The 16,572-nt window shown below is 44.0% G+C and overlaps 1 protein-coding gene across 4 annotated transcripts in view; it reads left to right on the top strand.

Annotated features, from left to right (window-relative positions):
- The window catches only part of STXBP5 (syntaxin binding protein 5), a 178,846-nt gene that overhangs the window by 124,732 nt on the left and 37,542 nt on the right, over positions 1-16,572 (top strand). For 3 of the 4 annotated variants that reach the window (XM_050949486.1, XM_050949485.1, XM_050949483.1), the window contains exon 19: positions 10,148-10,213. In XM_050949486.1, the coding sequence (XP_050805443.1) occupies positions 10,148-10,213 (66 nt within the window). The remainder of the gene's footprint in view (positions 1-10,147; positions 10,214-16,572) is intronic. The other variant, XM_050949484.1, reaches the window with a different exon arrangement.

The following is a 16,572-nucleotide window of genomic DNA, read 5'->3' as shown; positions in this document are numbered from 1 at the left end:
GCAAAAAATCCTTCCCCAGGGCAGCTTATTCTGTGCCGCACTTCAAAAAAGCATAACAGAATTTCATTCTTGTTTTTTATTTTATTTTTTAAACAAGTCAGAGAGACTAACAAATTTATTTGAGCTTAAGCTTTCTTGGGCTAAAACCCACTTCATCAGATTCATCAGTACAGAGATTGTTATATTTAACTTTTGTCTTATTACTTGCAAAAAACTACACAGCAATAGTGTTTCATAATTGGTTTAAATAGAACTACCAAAGAAGTAAAATATCTTGTAAGGTAGAGCTGTGTGAATTTATCAGAATCTTTTTTATTTGCAGCATCCCTGACTCAGGTATAACCTGGGTTAGTGTTTTTGCAAAATGCAAGCTATGAACATGATCTTGTTTGAGCTTTGAAAGGGAGTATATCTTCTCCAATTTATTTATTTGTAAGGGGTTTTTGATGTGGAAAGGTGATATTTTTAAAAAAATCTAAAAATGTAGTACTTGAAATGCAGTTTTATGCATAGCACATCTTCAGCAGCAATAGCGTGCTGATAACCTCATAACAGACTTATGTTCTTCTTAGTAGTCGTCCTCTTATCCATCTCCATTAGATAACCATTCATGTAAATTCACTGATGCTATTGCTGCGGGAAGAGAAACTGAAAATACCTTGCTATTCTCTGCAATGGGAGCACCAATTTCAAAACGTATTTTAAAATTGTGGCATCACATCATAGACGTGTGTACTTCAAGTGTGTAGCCAAGAGGATTGCTAGCTTTTTATCTCCTTTAAGCAAACTAGGTTCAGTCAGCATGGTGCTCTTGTGACAGCAAAACATACTGCTATTGCACGTTGATCTATTTCTTCCAGAGTTAGTAGGGATGAGAACTGCTGACAGAGGGGAGACATCCCTTGCATTTTCATCAATCTTTTCCGTTATGTTCTGACCAAATGAAGGAACAAAACTAGCTATGAAAGGAAGGAGCTATAGCTGCCCTACCTCCCTAGTAGCCTTATGTCTGTGGTGTTTCTTTTATGTATGCATTTTTGTACAAAGAACACTGATGTACTATGTAAAATTTATCAGTTAATGAATTAACCAAATGAACTTTTTTGGGAATATTTTAAAAAGTTTGTGAAAAGTCAAAAGGCCTTATGTCATATGGCCTAGCATATGTCACCCTGCATTTATGTGACACTGCTTGTCACATTTCATCCACATCCATTATAAGCGTGGCTAAAGTCCATCCATTCTCCTAAAAAACATCAGGTGAGAATGAGTTGTGGTCCCACCATACTACTCAGCATTATCAGCGTTACTGTCACTGTTCCTATCAGCACTGACCTGGTGGTTAATCCCAAAAAAACATTTGTAGGGGGCTTCTCTACCATGCCTCCCACAAGTGCACGGATTATGGATGTGTCTGGAACAGGTTGGGGTTCCCATCTGAATTGCCTCCAGATACATGGAATAGAATCTGAAAAAGATGTGTCCCTTCACAAAATGTGCCAGAGCTGCAAGTGATCAGATTAGTTTGCATAGCATTGCTGCCTGTACTACAGAATTCCAAGCTTCAACCCTTAACAAACAACACATTTGCAACATATTACAGTGGAGTCCTCTTAATAGCTACCTGGATATTGACAACATCCAGTTAATAACAATATTTTGCCAGGAACCAATGCTGTACCATTGACTTTAATGTAAATGGTATGTAGGTATTGGCAATAGCATGCCATTTATTGACAACATTTTTTGAGAAAAAATGCCCCAGCTCTACAGGCAGGTTTACAAGATGGCAGTCAGGGAAGTGTCAAAGCTAGAATCAGGACTCACAATCTGTCAGACCACTCTGTTTTATTAGCGCAGCGCTCCGCCAATAACACCCAGATAATGTGAGTGGCCATGCAAGACCCAAACGGTCTTATTTATACAGATAAAAGAGCGGGAATTAGACAAAGGGACAAAGAAAGCAAAACAGTAAAATTCACCTGGGGCACAGCATGCATATCCTACTTCTTTACTAACGCTTATCGATCTAAGGCTAATACTTCACCAATTGCGCTTAAACGGTGCAATTGTTCTATGTTAATGTCTGTATTCCTGACACCTGGATTGCAGCATTCCAACAGTTTTACTTAAAGGTACAGACAGCATTTCTTTAATCCTTTCTATTTTCACAATATAATTCATTCTACTTTCACAATCCCTCCTCTTCGTCAAGCGCACGCCATGACCAACAATTACTGGGTTCCACAAATTAACTGTTCCTTATCTCTTTATTCATCAGTGATATTCAAAGTCATCATATTAGCACTCTGTTTTGGGGCAGTCAGCTGGGTGACACAATTCTGGATACAACAGGAGATTAACTGAAAGCATACAAAAATCACTAAGATTCCAAACAGGATAGTTAGGGCTCCCTGAAACAACCAGTTTTCTATGCCAGAGAAATTGAACAGGTTACTTAGCCACTTCCATAAAGAACTCGGCTCTTCATGGGGAAGATATGCGATTTGTTCTAAGTGGCTAGCGCGATCTATTACCGCATTGGTATTGTCAGGTATAAACACACAACATTCTTTTCCAGTGAGAGCACAGGTCCCTCCTTTGGCCCTCAGCACTATGTCTAGTGCCTGACAGTTTTGGAGGGCCACCTGTCGGATCGCCCCTATTTCTTTGGCCAGGGTTTTTAAACTTTCTCCGGTTTCATTTGCCATTATTTCAACTACTGCTTGTAACCTCAGGAGCCTTTTTGCCTGGTGTATTACTCCCCCAAGTGGGATAAAGGAGCTGCCAATAGCCTCTTCCCAGGTGTCATTACTGTTCCATATTGTGTTATACGGACAAGGTCCTCCAGTGAGGTCTGGGGAATTGAATGGGTAGCCAGGACAGGAACACCAGTTTGAGAGTGGGCTGGGATGTGGCTGCAGACCTAGCATTTAGAAATAATAAGGGTCTGAGCTATCCACACTTGCTGCTGGATAAAAGAATTGTCATTGTGGACTCCCCAGACCTTAAGACACCAACAGCCAAGGAACAGGCACCACCAGAGGTGCATGTTGGAGGCAGGGCCCTTCTGGTTCTGACAACCTCAGCTGAGGGAACTGCAGTCACAGTTTTATGTCCACCAGGCAGCAGGCGCCAGGCTCACTACTGCTTCTTCTTGGGCCTTACTTTAGGTTGTCATCTGCTTCTGGCAACCCTTACGAGAACATAGATTGTAAGGTATTGCAGGCTGTTCCTCTACATCTTCTTCTGGAGTCACAGTTGACTCTGTGTGGTCCTGAGGTGGTGATTGGTTCACTGGGGTTGGTGCATTTTTACGCGGCGAAGCATGTATCCACTCTGAGATGCCAGACAGTTTAACAGCTGTCGGGGTAGTAAGCAGTGCCTGGTGACTTTGATGTTCTTTAAGTCTCTTTACTACTTCTTCCTTGACTCTGGCTATAACAATAACAGTGGCTATAAAATACTACTATAACAATGGCTATAAAATACTACTGTTTGTATTCTCAATCTATTTGTGTGAATGAGGAGTGTATGCATCAGGAAAAGATATCTTTTCCTGATGCATACATTCCTCATTCACACAAATAGATTGAGAATACAAACAGTAGTATTTTATATCGAGCAAAAAAGCATTGCAAATTAAACCTTGCTAAGTTTTTTACAATTAATAACCAAGACAATTTACATTGAGACCCAGGCCTTCAATGTTTCTCTAATTTACTTAACATAGACACAATAGAGAATCCTGTCTCTTACTACCTAAATCTTAAAACAAAGAGTTAGAGAGGGCCCAATTTGTAATGCATATGGGAAAACAGAATCTTATAGTCCCAGGGGGTCATTTCTTTCTGCTATTTAAAAAAGGTGGCTAGCAGGATGAAATCAAATTATAGTTTAATTCTTATGGGACATTATAAAACCCTGCTCCTACATATCCCCCTTTTGACATTAAGATTATTAATCGCCAGTGTCACTTTAGAATCTCTCCCTATTCTCCTGATTTTGACTGCCCTATTGCAGCCATGACTTGGTCTTTATTTAAAAACGTTTTAATTTTGTAAAGAATCAAGCTACCCCTTAAGGTTAAATGCTAAATCCCAAAGCCAAACAACACTAATTACCTGGGTCTTGCAAAAAGGTCTGTCAGTTTTGCAACTTTGAATTAAAGAGTTAAATGAATTTTTAGTGATATTAAAAACAAAAACAAAACCAATTTATCTTACACCTAGAAAACAGGAGTTTTACAAACCAGATGTGCTGGTCTAGACTCTTAGAACATTACATATTTTCACAGACAAATAGATACATACACATTTTCTTTTCCTTAACATTTCTTTACACTGCTTTGTTTTTACATAGATGTATATATATTTGGATTATTTACAGGCATTCTTCTGGAAAAGGGCCCATTTTCCCTTCAGAATGGCTGCAAAGAAACCAAGAATTCTCTCTCTTTAACATGGTCCTTTTTTAACATGTTTACAGAGTTTAACTGCTTAATTCTCTCCAGCCTCTGTAGTTAACTTTTCACTCTCTCCTTAAATCACTTGTTTATGTCCCAAAATGACACCTTTATCACCACAGATTTCACCATTTTAAATAATGTTCCAGGGGTTCATGCCTGCACTTACTGCTTTTCTTACTCCTGACACTATTCCCTTAGGGCTTTCAACCTGTTTCTTTATCTGTTGCTTGCCTGCTTGTCTGGGCCCGATCCTGCTTTTTTTTTTTTCAGTGACCCGTTTGTGAGTGATATTGTGGTCATTTCACAATTTTGAAAGAAATGTTCAAGGAAAGGGACCAGGCAGGGTGGGGGCTAGTTGAGGAGCCCACCCTCCTTGCTGAATTGGTAGTGGAATGCTAAAGAATCAGTTTTTGAGGCAGACAGCAAAGGGGAACAGAACAATGGGCTTTTTGTCCTTTTTACAATGAGATGGGAGTATAAAGAGGGTTGGATCAATCTGGGGTTTGGAGAACTGGGTAAAGGGGAGAGCTCAGTCTGGTGGTGGGAGAGGAGGCTTTTAATAAAGCTTTTAACTTATTATTTGAATATTTGAGAGAGGCGAGTTTTGATTTTGTCCACCTATGATTTGCCCCTTGCCACTACTGCATGAAACAATTAACCTCTCCTTTAGCCAATTTAGTTTTAGGCTGGCCGAGTTTGTCCTTTAAGACGTCCACTCAGTCTTTGTTCCAAGATTTTAACAGTGGCCACTGAGTTTTTTTTGGGATCCCCCTGAGTTAGCCTAGACCATTTTTCCAGAAATTTACGGGAGTCTGGACCCTTTTTACAGGAGTCTGTACCAATCCTAAATACATAAAATGAGCCGGCATTCATTTAGGGAACTGTCCCGACTTAGACGTCTGGTTACCAATACAGGAGGACTTCACACACCAATCACACAAGAAGGAAATTCGGGTTCATCAGAGCGATGCCTAGTGCAACGCACAAAAGGAGCCCACAGACTACTGCCTCAATCGCCCTTGCTTTCACACCAGAGGTTTTACCCAAAGTGCAGTGCGGCTGCGATTGTGCAGATTCCACTCACTCAGACCGCGGGGACAGGAACCCCTTGGTCGGCCTATCCCCGGACGGAGATGGCACCAAGACTCAAACACTCCACAAGAGGACGGATAGACACAGAGACAGGACAGTCCTCAGTCTGGACAAAACAGAAATAATTAGCTGACCAGATTCCTGATGTCAGATCCCGGGATCCCTATCAGAACAGAGTGGGAACCAACAGGTTCGATGGCGTAGACCTCACTGTGGCTGTGCGCCTTTCTGCTCTAGTGGAGGACCGCTCGGGCCAAATGCCCAAGTGCCGGCTGCCACGGTCATCCTACAAAAACAGTCAGGAATCACACTGCCCCAGTGAAGACGGTTGCCATCTCGGTGGAACCTCCAAATTGTCAAAGTAAGAATCAGGACTCACAATTTGTCAGACCACTCTGTTTTGTTAGCGCAGCGCTCCGCCAATAACACCCAGATAATGTGAGTGGCCATGCAAGACCCAAACAGTCTCATTTATACAGATAAAAGAGTGGGAATTAGACAAAGGGACAAAGAAAGCAAAACAGTAAAATTCACCTGGGGCACAGCATGCATATCCTACTTCCTTACTAACTCTTATCGATCTAAGGCTAATACTTCACCAATTGCCCTTAAACGGTGCAATTGTTCTATGTTAATGTCTGTATTCCTGACACCTGGATTGCAGCATTCCAACAGTTTTACTTAAAGGTACAGACAGCATTTCTTTAATCCTTTCTATTTTCACAGTATAATTCATTCTATTTTCACAGAAGGAAATGCAAGGACATGCCTTCCCCAGTTGCAGTCCCATAAACCTGCTTGTGACCCGTGCTCAGATCCTCCCACTGCTTCCTTTTGGGGTTGAATCCCTACAAACCTGGCTTTTCATTCAGTTCCATAAAGCCCCACCTTACCAGTAGTCTCTGTATGCCATCCATTTGTTCAGTTTTCTCTCAGCCCACAGTAACCAGATTCCTGAAAGGGTTACTACATACTTACTCATGCGTTCAAGAACCCTCCTACTTGAAATCTTAATATTGTCCTTACAAACCTCATGGAGCCCCATTTTCAAGCCACTTTCAGAATGCTTCTTACATAACCTCACTCTCAAGATGATACTCTTAGTTGCTATCACGGCAGCTTCAGGCTCTGTGACCTCCAGGCTCTTATAGTTGATATCCCTTTACCCAACACTGTACAGACATAAGGTGGTATTGAGACTTCATCCTAAGTTTATCCCTTAAGGGGTTTTGGAATTTCATTTGAACCAGTCCATCAGTTTACCTGTTTTCTCCCCTAAACCTCATTCTGCTTCTGGAGGGAAAAAAGCCACAATTTGAACATTTAAAGGGTCTTGTTATATTACAAAGTTCTTCAGCCCGGCTTCTCATCTCTTTATTGCCATCTTTGGTGCTTTGAAGGGTCAAGTGTTCCTCTGCCAGAGAATATCAAAATGCACCACACAGTGCATATCATTTTGCTATGAAATGGCTGATAAACCTTTCCCTCCAAATATCAAAGGTCACTCTGTTAGCAGACAAGCTACAAGCTACCTAGAGTAATCCCCTGACTTTTGTTAAGACCTATACTCTTGACCTAGCTGCAGGATCAGATGCCAAGTTTGAAAAGGCAGTGTTAACATCCCCATAGTGAGGTAGAAGTGCATAGTGCTTCTATAGGCTTCTAGAGTGCCCATCTATAAAGAGGGAAATAAGAACAACCCAGGGAATTACAGACCAGTCAGCTTAACTTCTGTATTTGGAAAGATAATTGAGCAATCAATTTGCAAACACCTAGAAGATAATAAGGTTATAAATAACAGTCAGCATGGATTTGTCAAGAACAAATTCTGTAAAACCAACCTGATAGCTTTTTTTGGCAGGGTAACAAGCCTTGTGGATGGGGGGGGGAAGCGGTAGATGTGGTATATTTTGACTTTAGTAAGGCTTTTGATACTGTCTTGAAGGATCTTCTCAGAAACAAACTAGGGAACTACAGTCATGCTGGAAGGGCATAATGAGTGAGGTCCCGTATGGATTGGTTCTGTTCAATATCTTCATCAATGATTTAGATAATGGCATACAGAGTACACTTATAAAGTTTGTGGACGATACCAAGCTGGGAGGGGTTGCAAGTGCTTTGGAGGATAGGATTAAAATTCAAAATGATCTGGACAAACTGGAGAAATGATCTGACATAAATAGGATGAAATTCAATAAGGACAAATGTAAAGTACTCCACTTACAAAGGAACAATCAGTTGCACACATATAAAATGGGAAATGACTGCCTAGGAAGGAGTACTGCGGAAAAGGATCTGGGTGTCGTAGTGGCTCACAAGCTAGATGAGAGTCAACAGTGTAATGCTGTTGCAATAAAAGCAAACATCATTCTGGGATATATTAGCAGGAGTGTTGTAAGCGAGACACAAGAAGTAATTCTTCTGCTCTACTCGGTGCTGATTAGGCTTCAACTGGAGTATTGTGTCCAGTTTTGGGCGCCACATTTCAGGAAAGATGTGGACAAATTGGAGAAAGTCCAGAGAAGAGCAACAAAAATAATTAAAGATCTAGAAAACATGACCTATGAGGGAAGATTTAAAAAATTGGGTTTGTTTAGTCTGGAGAAGAGAAGGCTGAGAGGGGACATAACAGTTTTCAAGTAAATAAAAGGTTATTACGAGGAGGAGGAGGGAGAACAAATATTGTTCTTAATCTTTGAGGATAGGACAAGAAGCAACAGGCTTAAATTGCAGCAAGGGCAGTTTAGATTGGACATTAACCACTCTGTTAGGAAGTTTTTCCTAAGCACTGGAATAAATGGCCTAGGGAGGTGATGGAATCTCCATCATTGGGGATTTTTAAGAGCAGGTTGGACAAACACCTGTTGAGGATGATCTAGATAATACTTAGTCCTGCCTTGAGTGCAGGGAACTGGACTAGATGACCTCTTGAGGTCACTTCCAGTTCCATGATTCTGTGATTTCTGTGAGAACATGCATAGCACAGGTGTGGCCCAACGGAAAATGCAGTTCAAGAGATTTCTATTGCACATCTTGAGTGGGATCCTCATTGATGACAACATCTTGAAGAACCATAGTTACAGTAAGGCTAAGTAACTCTTCTTTCCCTCACAAGATAAGTCTTTGGTTTTGGCATTCAGAAAATATTCATTTGTTAACCCAGGCTCCAGAAGATAACTAGTACCCCATAGTTTTTAAATAGGAAAAACTCCTCCTTGCACCTACTTTTGCCCTCTATCAACAATGCAGACACACTGAAGTCAGAGTTGCACAGGTGCAAGTGGATACAATTTGATTCTGTCCTGACTTGGCGTGTGTAACCCACCCAATCTCCTCAACAGTCTCAACACATTTGTGGTTTTTTTCTCAGAAGATTCAGATACTAAGAACTAAGATTGCACTGTGTTGAAAATCTTGTTCTGTACATGCAGATACTTTTTTTCCCTAACAAATGATTCAATTGTTTCATTTGTGCAATTAGTACTCATTGTATTTAGATTAGTACATCATAACAGATCCAAAGAAAGGAATTATTTTTAAGTAAGTCTGAGAATGTTAATATTCTTAAAACATTAAATCAAAGCTTTTAATTAAAAAAAAAAGTCTAACTGGTAATTTTAAATTTCAACACATCCTTTGTCAAGCCATACAACTCCATTTGTATCTCCAGTTCGCAATATGCAATATCTCTGATCCCTATGATTTGACTTCCTTCTTTGCATCTAATTCTGCATTCTTTAAGTGTGCAAAGTTATCATTTCTGTCAGTGAAAGAATCTTGTAACTACAGTCTTGTGATTTGTATGATGATGATGTCATATTGAGTGTTATATGAAAGTCCTCAACAGAGGAAAAATCATTTCACTCCCCAAAAATAAACCATAACCATCTTATATCATCAATCCATTTCTTAAATGGAATCAGTGAGTTCTGTTGGAAAACTGATGGTACAGGATCACCTTAGTATGGCTGCAGAAATATAGTATAACTTTACCCCAAACAAGGAAAGTAGAAATTATTTCAAAATACACAATACTAGTCACATGTTAATCTTAAAGTATTTTATAGAATTCCTTAATATTGAAATCTTCCTATTCATCTGATTTTATCACAAACAAATTAGTTTTCTTATTTCACTTAAATAAGATTTTAGGTCCTACTATCCAAAATATAAGAGTAAAGTATACATGGTTAATGCACATACCTACCTCTAAAAAAATAAACAATTTCCTCTGATTATATAAGGCTATACTTTTTTCTTAAAAGTTTGCCAAATATTACTTTTCTGATTAAATATTGATGCATTGATAAAAAAATCAAGTGAAAAGTTTCAATATTTCTGAGGTAATACTGTAATTCTTTTGTCAAACAGACTATTTTAGTGCTGTAATTGAGGTCAGCCTCTTAAATGAGAGACTTATTTAAAAAAAAAATGAAGTCTTCTCTCCTTCTCTCCCTCGCCCCCTAAGTGGGAGAAGCACTTGCTTAGTGTTATATAGAGGCTAAAACATCACTAAAGTTCTAGTTCAGGAAAGATAGTAAACAGCAATTTTATTTTTTATTTTAAATTGTTCTTTGTATTTTTCAGCAGGTCTTTGTGATATTAATGAAGGGACTGCAGTGCCAGAGGATCGCTGCAAATCACCCACTTCGGGTAACTAGAAAACTACAGTTTTTTTCAAATACTTTAATATTATAATTGCGTAGAATGTGACATGCATTGTTCTAAATTGTGCCAGAAATGTTTGCTAAGTAATTTATATAGAAACTGTCTATGGTAGCTTTTTTCTTTCCATCACATTGTATTCATTTTGCCATTTAAGATTTCACTAACCATTTCAGAATTCTGGTTTAAATCAAGGACAATTTATCTGACTCAGAAATATAAACCTAGTGTCTAGTAAGGATGAGTCAAGTGGCATGTGTAAGTTTCCAATATTTATGCTTCAGGGAGACTGCACACAGGCAAAGATATTCTTAGATTGGAAATGCATGCTATCTATGAGGCTGTGAGGAAAGTGACGTTCTCGTGCTACAGTATATTTTGTAAAAGCGGCAAAGAGTTCTGTGGCACTTTATAGACTAACAAACATATTGGAGCATAAGCTTTCGTGGGTGAATACCTACTTCATCGGATGCAAGTATATTTTGTGAGCGCTTTTCTTATTAATGTTGTCAAACCACTAATGTGTTTGTGCGTGTTTGTGCGTGTGTGTGTGTGTGTGTGTGTGTGTGTGTGTGTGTGTGTGTGTGGAGTATGCAAGTTCAAAAGTTGAATGCCATTAACTAAAAATTTGTTGAAGTGTTAAAGGATTTGGGCCCTATACTGTGGTGTAGAGAAATATTTCCCTCATTTGGATTCAAAGATGTGCTTCCTATTTGTGTAACAAAAGAAGAAAACACTCATCCACTATCAAGCCCAGTAGATGTGAAAATCTATGATCCACTTACTGTATCCTGCTGTTGCAGTGAAGCACTTCCTCCCACATTTTAGGTGATGCTGGTGATAGTTCTAAGTGAACTACTTCAATTTGACAGGTAGAGTAAATAAAATGACCTAACCTGGACATTTAAATTTAAGGCAATTTTTGATTTAAAAAAAATAAATTCAGGTAATAGAACTAAGGAGATAATTCATATAAAAGGATTAATGTAAATGAACCTGAAAATATTGACTGATATATATAATTATTTGATATGTATGGGTTGTTTTGGTTTTGTTGATTTCTTTTGTTTCTTCTCCGAGTGATTGTTCACATCCCTTATGCATTAGGTGTGCGTGCGCCATGTGCACGGATGTCGGAAACGTTTTCCCTTAGTGGCTCCCATTAGGGCAGCAGGGGAGCCCCTCCAGAGTGGCGCCTCATGCTGGTGCATATATACCCCTGCCGACCTGACCCCCCTTCAGTTCCTTCTTACCATCCGTGGCGGTGTTGGAACGGCTCTTTATCTTTCGCTTGCGAGTGATCCTTTAGCAGAGTTATCAACAGTTAAGTTATCAGTAGTTAGCACTTCTTAATAATAGATAGTTAAGCTTTCTTTGTTTAGGTGTTGGAAGTTGTCTCCAGCACCAGCCCTGGGCTTCGTGGTGTGCCGCAGGCCCAACGCTTAAATGCTTGTGCCACATGCCGCAAGCCTATGCCAGTTAGTGACCCCCACGACTCATGTCTCCGTTGCCTGGGGAAATAACATCAGATGGAGTGCTGCAAGATCTGTAAGGCTTTTAATCCAAGGACTAAGAGAGAAAGAGACTTTCACCTCAAGCAGCTACTCATGGAGGCCATGCTGCAACCTTCGGCGCCGGTGTCCTCGGTGTGGAGTGCCCCGGCATTAGTTTGCGATCCAGCATCAGTGGGGCACCGCAAGCATGCCGCAACAAGAAAAATACAGGCACGGTTCAACCTCACTGGCATAGTCGAAGGGTCAGCCTACAAGCCGAGGGCGCTTCCTGCATAAGAAGCCGGCACTTCCCAAGCAAACGAGTGCTCAAAAGGGAAGCACTGCCCCAGAACATGCCCTGGCTCGGGTGGCTCTGGCACCAAAGAACCTGTTGAGCCCCAGGCTCAGTGCCTTGAGCATGGAGGAAGGGCTGGAGGAGCTCCTAGGACAGCCATCCACACCAGACACATTTGAGGTGGCAAAGGACCTCATCCAGTTGTCGGCAGCAAGCCCCCTCCCTGCCAAAAAGAAGCCTCCGGCACTGTTTCCTAGAGTTCTGTCAAGAGGCAAGCCAGCACTGGTGCGCTGATCTAGGTCACCATCCCGGCACCCCTACCAGCGTCGGTACTGGTTGAGCTTGGCCTCTGTGGATTCCCAGTTGCCCCTGACCCAGTGGGACTCGAGGGCACCGGATCCCAGCCAGCATATGGCACCAGCCCTGTCAGGGCACCACTCCCCAGCACCATCGCCGGGCTGGCTCCGAGGCAACGCAAGTTTGAAGTCCCTGGTTCCGAGCAGAAGCCAATGATCCCAATCCCGGTTCCAGGAGTATAGGTACCGGTACTGGTCGGCAAGGAGCCATTCTCCAGCCCCCTGGGGGCACCGTTCTACAGCACCGCCTTGGCCTTCCAGGTCAGCGTGCTTGGAATCAGAGGCGAACTCAGGCCACTTCAGCTGTGACCACAGGGCACCAGTGAGCAGGGAGCCCCAAACCCCATGGTATCCCCAATGGGGCCCTCCAGGACACCATGGGCCTATCACCAACAGCAGGGGCCCTCCTCCGGAGCCTTGAGATCCCGCTATTCGGTGCATTAGTCTTGGTCCCTGCACAGGCACCCCTCCGCGCTCAAGATGGCCATGATATCCAGGCCACCAGACACTTCTTCGGAACATAGGAGAGTGGAAGCAGCACTGAGCCCGGCACTGTCCCAGAGGCAGTCCGTCAGGCAGGACCCGGAGGAGCCCTCAGCATGCAAGAAAAGACAAGAAGGGCTGGAAGACAAGATGCAGAAGGCCCTCATCTCTTCATCATCCCCAGATGAAGCGTGGCGGGCACCGCAGTGTTGGGGCCTTCTCTGACTGACCAGAGAGCACACCAGGAGCTGCTCTGCAGGGTAGTCCAGAACTTGGGCCTACAGGCGGCAAAAACGGTAGAGCAGGAGAATCCTGTGGTGGATATCTTAAGCCTCAAGGGCCCCTCCAGAATTGCGCTTCTGCTCATAACGACGGTCCAGTCCAACTACAAGATGGTCTGGCAAACCGCGGCCTTTAGCACACCAACAGCAAAGGGCATAGGGTGGAAGTACTTTGCCCCTTCCAAGGAATACAACTTCCTCTTTTGTCACCCGGCCCCCTGTTCGCTGGTCATCTCAGCGGTCAATGAATGGGAACGACATGGTCAGCAAGCCCCGGCTCCTAAGGCCAAGGAGGCTAAACTTTTAGACCTTTTCAGCAGGAAGGTCTGTTCTTCTGGGGGCTTCCAGTTGAGGATCGCGAACCAGCAGGCGATCTTGAACTGACACAATTTTAATTCCTGGATGACCGTTTCCAAATTTAAAGACTCCTTGCCCCAGGGCTCTCAGCCTGAGTTTGTGGATGAAGGAAGGGAGGTAGCCAAGATCTCTCTGCAGACCTCTCTCGACTCGGCAGATGCAACAGCCAGAATAATTGCCTCAGGAGTGGTGATGAGGCGCTTGGCATGGCTGAAGGCTTCAAGCCTTCCTCCAGAAGTCCAGAATATACCCTTCAGGACCTCCCCTTCAAAGGGTCTGGTCTCTTTTTGGACGAAACGGATCCCAGGCTGCATAGCTTCAAAGACTCCCAGGCAACCCTCAAGTCGTTGGGAATGCACACCCCGGTGACACAGAGAGAACCTTTCAAGCCCCAACCACCTCAGCAAAAACCATACCAGCCCCACCCTAGGCAGGAGCTGTATCTTAGAGGCAGACACAACAGGTGGAGGTGGAACAACACGCCTAGCCAAGGCCAGGGCAAGCCGCAACCCAGCAACAAGCAAAGGTTTTAAAGGTGTGCTCGAGGACAGCGTACCAAGCCAATTACCAGATATTTCCCTATGTTTCCTGAACCGCTTGTCCCGCTTCCACCATGCGTGGACTCCCTACACTGGTGGCTTAACTAGCAGGTACTCTGCGAAGGGATCCCCTTCACCACACCACAACCCATGCTGACACTGGTAACAGACGCGTCCGACCTTGGCTGGGGAACACGCTTGGGGGAACTTTGGATGCAAGGCTTGTGGTCAAAGGATTAAATGTTGCTCCACATCAATGTAGAGGAGCTCAGGGCGGTTTACCTAGCCTGCCAAACCTTTCACGCTGCTTTAGAAGGTCACAGCATGACAGTTCTGATAGACACCACTACTGCCATATTCTACATAAACAAGCAGGGCGGAGCCCGATCCTCTCCTCTCTACCGAGAGGCCCTTCTCCTATGAGACTTTGGTATAGCCTGCTCAGTACACCTCGTAGTGTCATACCTCCCGGGGGACCGGAACTAGCTGGCAGACCACCTCAGCAGGTCGTACCACAGGCATGAACGGTTGATGAGACTGGATGTCTTGCAATCAATCTTCCAGAATTGGGGATTTCACCAAATGGACCTCTTGTCCACCAGGGACAACAGTCAATGCCCGCAGTTTTGCTCTTTCCAAAGCCACAGTCCGGGTTCAGTTGCAGATGCCTTCATGATCTCTTGGAGTGGGAACCTGAAGTATGCCTTTCCACTGCTCCCACTCATCCACAGAGTTCTCCTCAAAGAGACAAGGCGGTAATGATCCTCATCGCCCCAGCTTGGCCCCACCAACATTGGTTTACGACTTTGCTGGAGCTGTCAGTGGCCGACCCGATTGCCTTTCCACTGCACCAAGATCTCATCACACTGGACCATGAGCGCCTGCTCCACCCGAACCTGCGGTCTCTGCATCTCATGGTGTGGAAACTCTGTGGTTGAACGCAATGGAGAGCCAGTGCTCTCTTCAGGTGTGACACATTCTCCTTGGCAGTAGGAAACCTTCCACTAGGCGGCATACCTCACTAAGTGGAAGGGGTTCTCCTGCTGGTGTGAACCAAAGCGCGTACAGCTGTTTCAGGCTTCTGTTCCAGTTATCCTGGAATACCTGTTGCACCTTAAACATCAAGGTCTTGCCCCCTTCTCAATTAGAGTACATCTGCCATTTTGGCATTCCACCCCGGGGGAGTTGGGGCATTGTGTTTTCCAAGCCCATGGTAGCCCGGTTTCTCAAGGGGCTGGAGAGGGTGTTTCCCTACTCGTGCCCTCCGGTCCCTCCCTGGAATCTTAACCTGATCCTGACGAAGCTCATGGGACCCCCTTTTGGGCCCCTAGCCTCTTGATTTTTCACTCACCTCTCCTGGAAGGTGGAGTCTGCAAGGAGGGTGTCCGAGTTGAGGGCCCTCACCTTGGAGCCCCCTTATACAGTTTTTTATGAGGACAAAGTGCAATTTAGGCCACACCCTAAATTCCTCCCTAAAGTAGTCTCCCAATTTCATATGGGGCAGGACATTTGTTTGCCAGTGTTCGTTCCTAAACCACACATGGACCCAAGTCACCGACCGTAGCCTACATACTCTGGATGTCCGTAGGGCCCTGGCGTTCTATCTGGAGTGAACTAGATCTTTCCACACATTGACACAGTTGTTCGTCGCCACTGCGGAGAGAATGAAAGGACTCCCTGTCTCAGTGCAGCGGATATCATCATGGATTGCGGATTGCATCCGCCCGTGCTATGAGCTCGCCAAGGTGCCGACCCCGGCGATCATGGCTCACTTGACTATGGCTCAAGCATCCTCAGCAGCTTTCCTGGCACAGGTTCCACTCCAGGAGATCTGTAAAGCAGCCACCTGCTCGTCTGTGCACACATTCACAGCCCACTACGCAGTCCAACAGGCCAGAGAGGATGCAGTGGTCGGCAGGGCTGTGCTTCAATTGTTCCATGACTCCTATCCACCTCCTATGGTAAGCTTGTGAATCGCCTGATGTGTAATGGATGTGAACAATCACTTGAAGGCCTGATCTGTGCTGGGGGGAGAGGGGGGTGTCAATGTAAGATATGCAACTTCAGCTATGAGAATAAGGTAGCTGAAGTCAACGCATCTTAGTTCGACTTACCTCCCATCCTCATGGCGCAGGATTGATGGCCGTGGCTCCTCCGTTGACTCTGCTTCCGCCTCTCACCCTGCTGGAGTTCCGGAGTCGATGGGGAGTGCGTTCAGGGATCGATTTATTGCGTCTAGATGAGATGCAATAAATCGATCCCCGATGGATCGATCGCTACCCGCCAGTCTGGTGGGTAGTATGGACATACCCAAAGAGGGAAAAACGGTTACCTACCTTTTCATAACTGTTGTTCTTCGAGATGTAGTGTTCACTCTGTTACACTTTCCACCCTCCTTCCCCTCTGTCTGAGTCTCCGGCAAGAAGGAACTGAAGGTGAGTCAGGTCGGCAGGGTTATATGTGCACGTGCGTGAGGTGCCACTCTGGCGGTGCTCCCCTGTTGCCACGACGGGAGCCGCTAAGGGAAAAAGTTTCCGACGTCC

This window comes from Gopherus flavomarginatus, chromosome 4 (genome assembly GCF_025201925.1).
Source record: "Gopherus flavomarginatus isolate rGopFla2 chromosome 4, rGopFla2.mat.asm, whole genome shotgun sequence".
Classification (NCBI taxonomy): Eukaryota; Metazoa; Chordata; order Testudines; family Testudinidae; genus Gopherus; species Gopherus flavomarginatus.
The sequence above is the reverse complement of the archived record's forward strand: the minus strand, read 5'-3'. Positions and strand labels throughout refer to the sequence as shown.